This window comes from Eptesicus fuscus, chromosome 20 (genome assembly GCF_027574615.1).
Source record: "Eptesicus fuscus isolate TK198812 chromosome 20, DD_ASM_mEF_20220401, whole genome shotgun sequence".
NCBI lineage: Eukaryota > Metazoa > Chordata > Mammalia > Chiroptera > Vespertilionidae > Eptesicus > Eptesicus fuscus.
The window spans coordinates 29,344,301-29,360,249 of NC_072492.1; the positions used below are offsets into that span (position 1 = coordinate 29,344,301).

The following is a 15,949-nucleotide window of genomic DNA, read 5'->3' on the forward strand; positions in this document are numbered from 1 at the left end:
GCCACATTATTAGACAAAGCCAAAATGCTGACTACTGACAGCACCAAATGCTGGCAAAGATGTAGAGCAATAGGAAATCTCATATATTGCTCCTGGGAATGCAAAATAGTACAACCACTCTAACAGACAGTTTGATAGTTTCTCACAAAACTAGACATTTATCTATCAATGGGCATTTACATAAAGGAGTTGAAAACTTATGTCCACTTAAAAAACATGCCCATGGTATTTATAGCAGCTTTATTCACCTTGCCAAAATGTAGAAGCCACCAAGTTGTTTTTTAGTGGGTGAGTGGACAGATAAACTGGTATGTTCAGATGATGTAATGTTATTCTTAATTTCTTTTTATTGCTGAATAATAGTGTGTTTAATAACATTTTGTCTGTTTATCAATTGATGGACCTTTAGTTTCCATTTTCGGGCTATTATGAATAATGCTTTTTTGAGTAAAAGGTTTTTATGGGGAAGTATTTTTTTCATTTCTTTTGGATATAAGTATTTGTATGGACATGCATTTTCATTTCTCTTGGGTATGTACCTAGGAGTCAAATTGCTTGGTCATATGGTAATTCTATCCTTCTCTATTTGAAGAGCTGCCAGGCAGAGTGATTGCAACATTTTACATCACCACCAGCAGTGTCTGAGGGTCCAATTTCTCTACATTCACGCTGACAATCGTTATTGTTCTTTGATTATAGCTATTCTATTAGGGTCTCATGAAGTGGTATTTGATTCTACTTTTAATTTGCATTTCCCATCTTTTATCTTCTTTGTTAAGTTTTATATTGAGTTGTATTTTCCGCATTGACATAGTTCTGTTTATATTCCAGATGTAGTCAGTTATCAGGTACATGTTTTGCAAAACTCCAATTTTGTGAGTTGTTTTTTCTCTTTCTTTGTGGTGTCCTTTGAGGCACAAAAGTTTTAATTTTGATGAAGTCTGATTTATCTATTTTTTTATCGCTTATTTTTGGTGTTATATCTAAGAAAACATTGCCTAACCTAAGGTTGTGAAGATTTACCACTATATTTTGTTACATGAGGTTAATACTTTTAGCTTTTTCATTTCTTAACTTTATTTTTTATTGTTGACACTAATACAGATGTCTCCATCCCCACCCCACCCCTTTTGCCCACCTCCACCCAGCCCACACCTCCCCTCTCCTCTGGCGATCACCACAACGTGGTCTGTGTCTGTGATTTATGCATATATGTTCTTATATGTCTTTGATTCATTTACAGTTAATTTTTGTATGCTGTGTGAGGTCAAGGTTCAGTTTAATTCTTTTGCACATGGATATCCAGATGACCCACCATTTGTTGAAAAATTATTCTTTCCTCATTGACTTGCCTTTGTATCCTTGTTGAAAGTCAGTTGACCATAAATGCAGACATCAGGTTCTCCCCGCCCCCACAAAGGTCTGAACTCTTGAGTTATTCTTACCAAGAAAAATAAGGCAGAGTGTTACGGAGCGTGGTTAAATTCTTTGGTTTTCAAAATGAGTTCAGGTGAACTCTCCATTAGGACCACGCTTCTGGGAGGATGCCCTCTAACCCAGGCGTCCTCAAACTACGGCCCGCGGGCCACATGCGCGTGTTTTTGCCGTTTTGTTTTTTTTTTACTTCAAAATAAGATATGTGCGGTGTGCATAGGAATTTGTTCATAGTTTTTTTTTAAACTATAGTCCAGCCCTCCAACGGTCTGAGGGACAGTGAACTGGCCCCCTGTTTAAAAAGTTTGAGGACCCCTGCTCTAAATTGTATGTCTTGTGCCCTTATAATTACTCTAGTGGAAGAATCTTCATTTATTGTGCTTTTCTTGAATTTTATCTTTATTTAAATTCAGAAACCCAAGTTTTTAAAATACCTAGTTCTTTTTTACTTTGTTCACAAACATTGTAAACTTGTTAGAATTAGTCCTAATATTATAGCGGGTTGGTTTTTTTCCCCTTCATTTGTTTTCAAAGTTTAGCTGGAGGCAACAGTTAATCTTTAAAGAAGTCATGCTTATAAAGTTGGGATAGTGCTGAGTGGCTGATGTTCTGCTGATTCCAGCTGTAAAATGTTTTTGAAGAGCAGAAAAACAGTTTGCTTTTATCCCAATACACTGTAACTCTTGAGGTCCACTGAGTTTCTAAAAACATTGACTCTAAAAGTAAAATGAAGAATTGTTAACTGTACTTTTCCGTAGTATGCTTTTGTTTTAGAAAGGAGAATATATACTTATTAGGATATAGTGAGGCAAAATGGTTATTAGAATTGAGAGTTAGATTATGTTGACTTCAAATTTCAGGAGATTAGCTACCTCTTATGTAATGCCACAATTCAATATTCTTATTTACTTAACGACATTGAAAAGGGGGAAACTATCTTATGCACCGTACCTATACTCATTTCTCTAGCTCTAAAAATGCCTGTGGAATATATGTATGCACATATATAAAAGCACATTTTTGTATGAGTAGGATTAGTTTACTCAATATGAGTATAGAAATGAAATCTTTTAACTAAGTGATACATACTGTTTGTTAGAGTGTGTTGTTTTGCACTATTTTAATGGGCCTTTGTCCTGTGTTTTTTCCCCATAATATTTAGCCATAATTAACATTAAGTGGATATAGCAAAATAAAATTTTAAATCTTCTTTTTTAACAATGAAATCTCAAGATAGATGACAGTTGAAGGAGGTGAAACGAAAACTAGTGTATAATGGAAGCAAATCAATGTGGATTTCTCCAGTGTTGTGAACACAGCAACACCAACTTTCAAAATGATGACTTTTGCTTCTCACAAGGCTCTCTGAATTCAGGGAACCATGGAATATACATTTAAAAAAGATCTCTATCAAAAGTGGCTTTAAAATATCTGGCTATTAGCTGAGCACACTATTTGAATATTTGAAAAAAATTTCTGTATAGATGACTTTTTTGGCCATTACCTAATAAATATGCTTTAATTTATTAATTTTTTTATTAAGAAGTATGCTTTTGAATGAAATGTCATGCATTGATTACTCTGTCTTTTAGGATCAACATAGACTGGGACTTTCTGCTAGGTAGCATGTATGTGAACAGTGCAGTTTGAAAATTAGAAAGGCTATTTTTTGATACTATATTTATGTGTTTATGTAATTTGTTTATTTATTTTATTTATTTTTGCCATGGGAAGAAAAGGTTATTGTTATAAAATCTTGTTTGCCTCCTGATTGCAAAAATTTAGATTCCAAATTGATACTAAAACTATGAAATAGATAACCTTAGCTTGATCCTCTAGTGTACATTTTAGAAGAAAACATTTGTGAAAATATTAACCAGATACTTTAGGAATGGTAAACCAGGAGTCCTTTAGGTTAGGCTTTTTGCATTCTTTCATTCTGCAGTCTTTCCACGAGTCCCTTTGAAGCATTTCTGTGAAAAACTGAAACAGACTCCTAGATACAGAGTATAGACTTGATGGTTTCCAGAGGGGAGAGGGGTTGGGAGATTGGGTGAAAAAGGTGAAAGGATTGAGAAGTACAGATTGATAGTTACAGAATAGTCATGGGAATGTAAAGTACAGTATAGGAAATAAAGTCAATAATATTGTGATACCTATCTATGGTGCCAGTTGGGTACTGAAAATATCAGGGGGAACACTTTGTAAAGTATATGATGGTCTAACCCCGTGGTCGGCAAACTGCGGCTCGCGAGCCACATACGGCTCTTTGGCCCCTTGAGTGTGGCTCTTCCATAAAATACCACGGCCTGGGCGAGTCTGTTTTGAAAAAGTGGCATTAGAAGAAGTTGAAGTTTAAAAAATTTGGCTCTCAAAAGAAATTTCAATCGTTGTACTGTTGATATTTGGCTCTGTTGACTAGTGAGTTTGCCGACCACTGGTCTAACCAGTATGCTGCACACCTGAAACCAATACAGAATCATATTAAATGCAAACTGTAGTTGAAAAATAAGAAGCAGTTTTGTGAGACAGTGGAATATTATTTTGTGTAGTTGACAGATGAGGGTGATAGCCTCAAGACACTTCATTGGCACAGCCAGGAGGGAGATGAGAGCCTTGAGGATGACAGACATCACATACTTGAGTAAATTTTGTGTGTCTTGGTTAGTAGAGTTCATTGGTATTTCTATGCATAGATGGTGTCCACTGTCAGGAATAGGTGATTTATTCTTGTTGAAAGGAGAGAACCTCAAAATAATCCTTTCTATCATTTTTTATTGGCTGGACTGGATTATGTAAATAGTTCCCCAACTTCTTTATAACGAGGCATCCTTTGTGGATTTCTTCTCTTTGGCCTCATACTTAAGTGGTTATCGCCCCCCACCCCCCAATTGTACATTATATCTTCTTTTCCTTTTAGGTGTATGTATTCTTTATCTTTTGCCCTTAAATTCCTGAACCAACTGTATCCTTCCTCTGGCCTCTTCAAACATTTGTTGCTTGACTTATGAAGTTGTAGACTTATAAACTTGAAATAATTTGCTTTAGTTTCTCTCTCTTGTTCCTGGAATCATTGTATAAAATGCTCAATATTTGCAAACAGTGATTACCAGATTTGTTTCTTATTTGAAAAGTAAAAAATCAAAGGGGAACTGTAGAGGAAAAAATAAAAAACCTCATTTAGCTATTAGAATAATGACTAGTATTATGGTAATTTTATGTGAAACTTGAAAAATAAAAGCATTTGTTTGTTATATTTTAATGGCATCAAAATATGGTACATCAACAGAAAATTTATTAAGAAATTTCTAAATATTGCCATTTGAAATTTTTTAGGCTGCTATCCTTGTCCAGGGCCTAACATGAATCCTATTGCTCTTGGGAGCCGCTGGCTGGCTTATGCAGAAAACAAGGTAAGGCAGGGCCCTTGGATTATTGGTGATGGACCACTCATTCCTAAATTTTCCGAAGTGATTACCAACCAATGATGACTCTTTAACTTACTAGTTTGTTTTCTTTGATTTGGTTTTGGTTTTAGTTGGACACCCAACAATTGTCCTATCTCTCTCCCAGCATTTGAAGCAGGAGGCAGCAGGGGGATAATTTTCTTAATTTTTTTGAATGGTTGTGAGTGAATGAATCAGTGAGGCAGAGGGTGAATGAGTAAGATTATTTTTTTTTAACTAAAACAACCACATTTGCTGTTGATCACCTGTCATTTGGAAAATTCCTCACCATTGACCTTGAACTTTATCTACTTAAAAGCAGTCATTCAGTGTGGCAGTGTGATATCTCACATGAGACTTTCAAAGCTATTTCATTATAACATATACTAGTGACTGACCTGGTGGACGGATTCGTGGCTGGTGGGGCAGGACTGGGTGAGACAGGTCTGACACGCCTTGGAGCCAACCTCCCCGGGCCCTCCCCGGCATCTGTGGAGTGAGCAGGGTCCCTCCGGCAGGTGGGGTCTCTCAGCCTGGCCTGCCGGGATCGGGCCGAAACCAGCTCTCCGACATCTCCCGAGGGGTCCCAGAGTGCGAGAGGGCACTCTGAAAAGTTGCTGTTGTACAGGGTGTGGAATGCAAATGCAAGTGTGCAGTAAACCAGATTTGGGGCTGACAGTGCCCCAGCAACAACATAACCTATGGCCAAAGGTGGAATTGTGTGGTCCTGGGAGGAATCGGGCTCCCTTCTCTCTGGTTCTGGGGTGTGTCACCGGAGAACCGCTGCTGCCAAGTCACTGCAGCTCGGCAGCTCCTGTGTTGAGTATCTGCCCCCTTGTGGTCAGTGCACGTCATACCTACTGGCCAGTTGGATGGTCACACGGTCGGATGGTCCGACAGTCACTTAGTGTTTTATATATGTAGATATTGTTATTGCTTTGAGGAATTGTTTTTTCATACAATGTCAGTGAAGAAGGGGAATTTGATTTTAGATTAAAAGAATAAAAGGCTTATATACTAATCTTTATCAAATGACCTGGTTTTAGATTATATAAAGCATTTTTGTTTTTATGTTTGGAGAGGTAGATTCTTTTTGAATTCTATTGGCTTGTAATAATTCGTATCACTCTATTATTGTTATTTCATTACAAATGTAAATGTAAGAATTTGGCTAATGATAATGTATAAATATATATGTTCCCCTACCCACCCCCCCACCCAATTTAGGAAATGTAGTAGCAGTGGAGAATTTAATACCAGTTTATTGCTCAGCACATGAGAGAATCATGTTTGTCAAATTAGTGATTCACTCTGAAAATTGGCAGGTTAATATATTTACATCAGACATGAATAAGGGCCTGTCTTTTTCATTCTAATGGTAAAACTAGTAAGCCCTCTGAAGTGGATAGCTACTATCTGTGTCATAGTTGATTTATGCATAATTTGTGCCACTTTTACACTGACACAGTTGAAAATGAAAATATGGCACAATCTTTTGTCTATTTTTTTAGGTTTCCTTTTACAATCTTTATGTAGGAATTAAGAGGACAAAACCTCTAATTTGCTAGCATGTTAAATATTTAATGTTAGGAAGTCATGTCTAAGTCCTTTGATTATGTTTTTAAATTTTATTTGTGGAAAGGCTGCCAGAGCCCAGATTCCTCCATTTCAGAGTTTATGAATTCTTAAAGACTATTCATCTTGTAATTAAAAATCGCATTTGAGCATGAAACGGCCTGAATGGCACCAGTAGATTATAAAAAGGGCTAAAAGTGTCTGAGCAGGGCTTTTGGCTGTTTGTATGAAATACACTTGTACAAACATTTCCACCCACCACCATCATTATGCATGGTAAATAAGCTCTGTCCTAATAGCCTGTAGAGTTAAACAGTTTAATAGAAATGACTTTCTGCTTTTTCTCGCTCTCTTTTTCCAGTTGATTCGATGTCATCAGTCCCGTGGTGGAGCCTGTGGGGACAACATTCAGTCTTATACTGCCACGGTCATTAGTGCTGCTAAAGTGAGTATCCAGTAGTCTCTGGGAGTTGTGATTATTTGGAGTAATTATCAAGTTTCTCCACTGAATTTGATTGAGATTATCTCTTCCCTTTTCATCCACAAGTATAATAACCTTAAGAAGTAAGTCAGACTTATTTCGTGTCTCATGAGAATTGGTGGCTCAGTGATTAGGTATTTAATTTCTTAAAGTTCTTAAGTAAAACTTTATTTTCTATTGTGATGATTATAGGGTTTATAGTTATCCAATTTTAAATATTTAAGTCTGTTAGCTAGAGTAAAGTCTGTTATATAATTAATCCCACTTTTGAAAGAAGCTGTACATGTCCTAAGTAGTGACTTCTGGATTCTTTATGCGTGATTAGCATTATTCTACCTATACTGACATCCCTTTGCGTCCTTTAACATTTATGAATCTTTAGTTGGCATAAAAAAGTAGTATTCCTTAAGAAAACCTGAGTAAGATCCCTGGCACATTCTAAGGTTCCTTTAGTCACAGGCTGCCCCTTGCATGTTTGTCACATGACTTCTTTCTGTGTGTGTGCTTGGGTTAATTTTGACGATGGCTCGTAAACTTTATGCTGATTATAAGGTATTTTATAATCACTATCCTTTTGAATTCTGAAGTATACAACAAAACAATTCTAATAATAGGGGGTGATAGAGCGATTCTAAATGACAGCATGTAATAAAAAGCACAACTATTTAGAAGAGAACAACAGTTTAAAGGAAACCACAGGGAGGCAATCAGAGGTCACACTGTTTTCGTGTGAAACATACAAAAATACTTCAAGATTGATCACAAATGCTTACATGAAGTGTTTTAGCATGTTTTTATGCTAACAGCACTCTATATTTTAGATGTCAGAATCTTTATTAAAAAAATTGCTTACTTCTCTCCATTGTCTATGCCAGAATTATGGTGGTTCTTTCAAGGAAGGGAAGTCTCAGACTGAGTAATTAGGTAGCATCAGTGTTACTCAGTTAATTTACAGGAGATCCATTTCTCAAATATTCGATGCTTTTTAGACTGACCTGTCATACACTTGCCTCAGGTAGCTCGTTGTATTATAATGTAGAATAATTTTCAATTACATAATGTAGTACAGTTTTTCAGCTCTTCTTTGCTATAATTATGTTTTCGTGTGCCTTCGTAAAAGGAAAGTGACCTGCTTTATTCAGTAACTGGTAAGCTGTTTAACTGTTAGCTGAAAGTGGACATACTGGGATGAGACTAGACTAAATATGCTTTGAAAAGAACAAGCTCGAACTTCCTACTTGTTACACTCCAATATTGCAAACTGTGAGAAATATACTCAGGTCTTCCACGTTTAACTGTAAGAAATTACGTTGATGATCACACCCTCAGTCAATTCCCAATAGATCCTTGGTCACCAATGAAAGTAGTGTTAATTAACATTCATTGTCAGCTCTGGCAATGTATAAAATTTTTCCAGTAGCACTTGAATACAGTGGTAATGTTTAATTTTTGTTAATTGCATTTGTCTGTTTTTAATGCTTATTTGTATTCTTGTTTGTAAATTTATAAAATGAAGGAAAAATATAACTATGAATATGTCACACATTTCTTTTAAAATCTTTTTAATTACATAATTTTTTTAAAATTACAGTTTACATTCCATGTGAATTTGTATTAGTTTTGGGTGCATATTGGTTAGACAATCATACTTTCCAGTGTGATCCCCCTGATATTTCAGTACCCAACTGGCATCATACACAATTAGTGTAATATTAATATTAGAGGGAAAAAGGGAATGGTTATTTCAATATATGCACAAAAACACATATGCATTGGTGAAATATTTTAGTGGATAGTGATAATTTCTGATTCTCTAGAATTCATTTTTTTTTTTCAAATTACCAAGTTGTTTAAACACCCTTATTTTTAAGTATGTTACTGATAACTCCAATATTTGGTTTTGCTTTCAGTGAATTTTTGTTTGTTCATTTCAGCTGGTCCTTATTTACAATGTCTTGACTCATGGTTTGCCAGACTTTATTTCAAAAATCTTTAGAAGCACTTTTAAATTTGAGATGGTACCAGAGTTCTGCAACACTGTCAGTCTTGGGTCATCTTAATCCAATTTTAGGGATTGAAATTAAAGGTTTTAAATAATGTTTACCTGAAATAGCTCTGAGAACATCATTACTACTGGTTCCCTCTTCTATCTATTCTGTATCCCTTGGGTTCCCACCCAAAGCATGGAGGGAAGGTCACCCAATTAACCCCTTGAACATGGCCACATAGTTCCCCAAGTCTACCGAAAACACCATTCAGTCTCTTAGCAGCCCTCCCTGGAATCATCAAATGCATCTAGGCCTAAAATATTTCCTTGTTTTCTTGGATTTTGACCTAAGAACTCTTCACATTCTTGTTAAATATTCCATATGTTCAAGCAGAGTTGAAAAAAAAAAAAAAACCCACCCCAATTTTTCCTACTTTTTTCCTTTGGGGTGGATTAACTTGATTTACCTAGACTATCATTGAAAATAGAAAATAAAATTTCTTATTTCTTACCAGTTTTTTTTCACTTCTATGTAATATAATATTTTTTGAGATGTAACATGGAAATAATTTTAAAAGCCATGTAGTACATGCTCTTTAAGAAGATGTTTATCTTAAAAATAAATTCACAATCATTTCATTATATCACTTTCTCAGAAAGATTAATATTTCTCTCTCTCTGACACTTTCTGATTTGAATTTATAGAGGGTACTTAACCATAGAAGGATTAATTTTTAAATTTTTACTCTTTTTTCACTGTACAATGATAAGTATAAATATATTAGTTGTATATGTACTTGGATCTCCTATGCAGCAATACTTTCTTTTCTTTTCCTTCCTTTTTTTTTTTTTTTTTAATTTCTGGGTTTTCAAAATAGCACTTAAAATTAAAGTTTACAGTTTTAGATTTTTCCTTTTGAATTTGAAAATAACTTATTTGTCTTTCCTTAAGAATATAATAGTGATGAATTCTCTTTGGTGGTGATAAAGGAAAAACTTAATTTTGAAATTGTTTAAATTGGATTATTTTGATAAATTTATAAAATCTTGTTCCACATTTTCTAGTTATGCTGTAATTGTCTTAGTTGAGTTTTCCTTTTAATGTGTTTTAACCCCAGTATGATAAATTGATTTAATAAAAATGCCTCTATTTTCTCGTTATCTGATAACTTCTTAATGACAACTAACAGGTTTTGTGAGAGCAGCACCATTAGCACTAATGGATAGGAAGGACAACTGATATGGCACAAGAAAGGTTAAAGATGCCTAGTGACCCTTTGGCAAATCTGTCTGCAACAGAACAGAATAAGTACTATGCTGATTTAAATTAACATATCCATTTGGCCTAGTTAGATTTGTTTTTTTAATTCCTAATTTTTTTCTTAGCTTTTGTATGTATTTGAGGAAATCATCAGGTATGCACTTAACCTTTCTACTAAAATCTAGTGAAAAGGCTAATTACATAGTGTGGTGATTTAGGTATCTAAATATGATATATGAAAATTATTAAAAAATATTATATAGCTTCTGGACACTACTCATCGATGTGACATGGAAACAAATTTCTTCTAGAAGCAAAGGTCTTTACTAATGTAGAAAATGTCTAGCACCCCTCTCTCACCTCCTGCACTAGACCTTATTTGGAAGTTAGTAAGCTATGATAGATAATACTGTCTTGTCATTTACGATACAAAGTGCAGATTTGATGACTGTTAAATTTTAATAACATGACCCCACTGGTAGTCATTACTTACTTTTTTATGAGAAGTACCTATAACTCTTCATGTAATATGAGCCCTTGCCTAAGAAATATACTACCCTGCTCCCCTGGTCCCCCCATCCCTGAGTTTTTTCCTAATTCTTTTATGTGAACTTTCCCATTTAACTTGTGGTTTGCTTTGGTACATTATTTCCCACTTTCTGTGTGCTCTAGTTGTTTTAGTTTGTTCCTATTCATTGGTATAAGAGCATGAAATAATAGGCTCAAGGGCAAATGGGGAGGATATACAAGCTAAGACTTTAAACCTGAAAGGCATTTCTTTGATAAAGGGGTAGTAGCTCCATTTAAGTGGGAGCATCTCCATTAGCATTAATGGAGTCAGTACATCAGCTGAAGCATCTCAGAGGTTAATAAGGCTTCCTGGCTAGCTTCTGACATCAATACACCGTGGCGCCTGATTTTGTTGGTCCTTCAGAGGCTTTCTTAACAACAATCTAACAGACTCTTTGTAAGTCATTTCTTGTGAATTATTGAAACAAATGTTTGGCTGCTAATTGAGGAACGCTACTGTGTTTTATAATCACTGCAGTTTGAGTTTTTAGCACTAAACAAAACAGTTACAATTGATTTGTGGCTTTTTTCTGGTTTCAGTCAGTTGTAAGTTATATCTTTTTGCTTGAATTTAGCAAATGGCTTTGGTGGTCATTTATTTAAGTATTTATTAAAATACAGTGTTATAGTCTTCCTCCCTCCTCCCTCCCCAGTATATGTGTGTGTTCTGAATTCATGAAGTGTGAGATCATAAGTAGTAACAGGAATAGCTTATAAGGAAATACTGGAGAGTGGTTAAATTCCAGCTTTGGAGATAGATAGCCCTAGTTTTAAATTCTGGCTTTGTCATTGGCTAGGTGTTGTGCTTAATTTCTGTAGCCTCAGTTTTCTCTTAAACTGAGGTGTTTGAGGAAATCTATAGATTACTTACGTTTAGAGCGTTAACCAATCCCAAGTTCATAGTAAAGGTTCCATAGAACATAGATGCAGCAAAATAATGCATAAATTACTAGTGTTAATCATGTGGTGTTTTAACGGAAAATACATTTCCTTTTGAAACTTAATCTAATTGTGGTTTAAATCCATATTTATTTTCCCACAATTATTTTTAAAAGAGTCACCTTACTAAAAATTAATTTGAATTATTTTAATAAAAACTTTTCTCACAATGTGAGAATTGGGAAAATATTTCTGGTTGTGTGTTTTATATGTAATTTTTCATTTATCCCTGTAATCTAGATTACTTATTTAGTCTCTAATGACTAGGTATTTTTCCAATGTTTATCAAACACATAATTTTTTTTCATAATTTTCTTTATGCTCTAGCTTTCTTCCTTTTAGACAATGCCCCCAAACATTACCTTAACCTTATTGCTTGTTAATGCATATGAGACTAATTAGATGAGATTCTATAAAATAAAAAATAATCACACACATTACTTTTGTCTATTTGCTTTGAATGAAGTGGAACTAAAATGTAATTATAAAGCATCTTAAGTTATTTTTAATTAAAATTGCATTTTAGAAGAATTATATTGAATTGTTTTCTGTTATCAGAGAAAAAAGAATCTTCTTTGCTAATTTTATATGATATTTCATTCATCTAGTAATTAGTATGTTGGATGGAGACTGTATTTTTTCACATGTCAGATCCTGATGTACAATCTTATATAACAGCATATTATAAATTATCTTTGGAAGCATGATCTTTTTTCACAGGGATTCTACCAGATCATCACAGTCACTTTCATGCTAAAAAATAGTTTTACATTTATAATATCTGAAAAAAATAGGATATCATCCTACTTCTTACTATGTCACATGTTTTAAGTTATATACATTAAGAAGAGGGGAACATAATTTTTATAAAATATAATTGTATCCTCATGTGAAACAAAGCTTTTTAATTATTTACTTATGGCTTTATTCTCACCATGATTACTTTGGGGCTGTACTGATACCATTCACTCAAACTGATACTGAATTTACAGTCACATGAAAAGTCAGACTGAATTTCTGTGAAGTTCACTGCTACATATAGGCTTGTAAGAGAAGAAAGAATTTAATTGATAGGAGAACTAACAAATGCATAGTTCTACTTAGAATTCAAATACTGATAGGAAGTTATTTATAAGTTTTACCTTTCATTTTACAGACTTTGAAAACCGGCCTGACGATGGTTGGGAAAGTGGTGACTCAGCTGACAGGCACGCTGCCTTCAGGTGTGACAGAAGATGATGTTGCCATACATAGTAATTCGAGGCGGAGTCCTTTGGTCCCAGGCATCATCACTGTAATAGACACGGAAACAGTTGGAGAGGGCCAGGTACGAACTTGGGATGCATGTCATATCCATTTTCTGCAGAGGGCTGGCTGACTGAGAGTATTCTTTGGGATCAGGATTAGCCAAAATGTACTTGGCCTTGTAGGTTGTTAATCTAGATTTCTAGAAATCAAGGTTATTTTAGGTTAGATTCTTCCCACTCCCCCCCAAAAAATGATGAGTAATATGTTAGAACCTGTTATTTCAAATTTTATAAATCCATCAAACCTGAAGGTAAAATTGAGGTTCCATGAGATTCTCTTGTTATCTCTTCATCAGGACATGTGTTTCACAGGCAGATATTTGCTCATAGATCAACAGGATCTTTCGGGGAATTAAAAAAAAGATTGCCTGTGATGGTTATAGGTGAATACCATCAAATTTTATTATAGATATTTCCTTATAAATATGAAAATACATGAAACCTCAAAGTATATGCTAGAATACATACAAGATAATAGCTAATTGTAAAATCCTATATCTTCAGTTAAAACAGATTTTAAAAATCTAAGTTCAGAAACAGGAGAAATGATTTAAACATGGAAAAATGCCTAGTTGATAAGAAACCCATTGGGTATAGTTTTTTCCTCATGTACTTATAAATATTTCTTTCGTATCATAGTTTTAGATTTTAAATACATTTCTGAAAGGAAGTAATATTAAAATGCAGTTAGTTTGTGATCATTACTATAAAATATAATCTAATACCTATTACTAGAATGAGATAGTAGAGCAACATTTGTTAAAGATTGAATTTGTCAGCTACTCATGTACTAATTTCTATAGTAAGATCAATTGTCATTTAAAAAAAAGTGGAACCTATTGCAATTAAAAAAATCTTTTTGAAATTTTTGGTTATTGAATTTATCTATTGTATTTTACTTGAAATCAGAATAATAATAATTCTCCACCTTGCCCATCTTAACTTTGTTGTTAACCAACTATGTTATAGACTTACATTCTTTTTAAAAAATATATTTTTATTGATTTTTTTACAGAGAAGAAGGGAGAGGGATAGAAAGTTAGAAACATGGATGAGAAAGAAACATCGATCGGCTGCCTTCTGTACGCCCCCTACTGGGGATGTGCCCACAACTAAGGTACATGCCCTTGACGGATCGAACCTGGGGCCTTTCGGTTTGCAGGTTGACACTCTATTCCCTGAGCCAAACCGGTTAGGGCTAACTTATGTTCTTTTTTAAAACTCTTTTCAATGAAATGTTAGCAAAGTTTTCAGTTGAATGTAATGACATGTTAAAAAAAGCTGTTTTAGTTAGGTTAGCTCAAGTTGATGGACACATACAGATATTCTCTTTTTAAATTGGAATTAAATATATGAATCCTTTAATGTTTTATAAGTGTTAAAAGAATAGTTATTTTCTTTTGTCCTTTGATTCTTAATTAATTCACCTCCAAGGCCACCCACATTTACTGAGAGTAGTAACGACCCTTCTCAGCATTGTCTAGTTTGGGGAGTGTAATGTACGTCTGTTAAACATCCAGCCTTTGTTGACAGATAGATTTGTGCTCATTTAAAAGTAGGAAATGTTATGTCTTATTATCTCTAATGAAACAGAGATGTAACTCATTACTTTATTATATGTAAGTGTAGGAATATGTTAAAAGAAAAATTAAGCTAATTTCATAAAATGCATAACAATAGGCCATATGTTTTCAAATGTTTGTCACCGTACCTCCTCTCCCCCACCTCCTCCCATTCTTCAGTAACTTTTTATAATTTTAAAATGGAATTCTCAGGTTTGAAATATGGAAATGAACTGTAGATTGTGGAGTTGCAAAAGTTATTTTGTCTGTGATAAATTCATTGTTAACACTTGAAACAACTAAAGCTGTTTATTAGGAAATAAGACTCATAGAAATGTTAGCTTTTAGGTTAGTGTCATTCAACTTGAAATGTTCTATTTTCTATTATTTGTTTGGAGCATAATCTTATTTTCATTCCTACTTATGAAATATTCTAAAATTTTAACTTGACTTAAACATTTTAAGACAGGAAATAAATTGATGTTCAATAAATGGTAAGTTGCTATGTGCGTTTTAAAATAATTATAAATATTTTTTAAAGGAACAAGATTTTGTCAGTGTAATACTGTCCTCCTCACTTCTTTTATTAATGTGAATCTGTTTTTTGTCATGAAGACATTTTTGTCTCTGATAAGTAGTTCAGTTGGAGTACAGGGCTGTTTTTAGGTTATTCTGGATTGTATTTAAATAAGAACACTGCGGTGGTTAATGTCATAGATTTATCACTTTTAGCCCTTTCCCACTGATGTTTGACCTTCCCCTTAATGTTTCTGCTCTTTTATATACATCATAGGAGCTCAAGCTGACATTAGGTTCACTTTTGCTGTTTAAATCCATTGAGCCTTTAATAAAGATATTTTCATGTTTACATTGGTGGTGTATAAAATTTTATTCACCATCTTTCTGATACTAAATTGATTAGTTTGATTTTATGATGTTGGGATCATTGTGTAGTAACTGCATTAATGAAGAAAGGATTTAATTGACTTCATGTACATTTTTATCTTTGTTACTTTCATTTTTATTGAAAAGCATTTCTTGCCTAAGATAAGTTAAGCTGTATAATTTGCCTTTATACATTTATATAATTGAGATTAGCAATGTGGCAAAGTCTCTAATAAAAAACAACTCCAGAATGATGATATAAACTTGAGCTATCTTGCCTTGAGTACATGTGTTATTCATAATAATTTAATGGTTCCTTAGGTGTTTTGTGTATCTTTTTGTTCATATGATTAAGGCTTATTCACTTTGTATCAGTTAAAATGCTTTGCTTTATTTTAATATAGTCATGTGCTTTACTGCATATATTTAGGGCTTCAGTCTGTTTAGTTAAGTGGTGAGTAAAAATTAAATGTCTTAGGACAATTATATTGGAATATCTCTG

The 15,949-nt window shown here is 33.9% G+C and overlaps 1 protein-coding gene across 1 annotated transcript in view; it reads left to right on the forward strand.

Annotated features, from left to right (window-relative positions):
- BCAS3 (BCAS3 microtubule associated cell migration factor) overlaps positions 1–15,949 on the forward strand; it is a 464,879-nt gene that overhangs the window by 95,619 nt on the left and 353,311 nt on the right. The window contains exons 10-12 of the mRNA XM_028157532.2: positions 4,771–4,847; positions 6,817–6,900; positions 12,850–13,020. Coding sequence (XP_028013333.1) covers positions 4,771–4,847; positions 6,817–6,900; positions 12,850–13,020 — 332 coding nt within the window. The remainder of the gene's footprint in view (positions 1–4,770; positions 4,848–6,816; positions 6,901–12,849; positions 13,021–15,949) is intronic.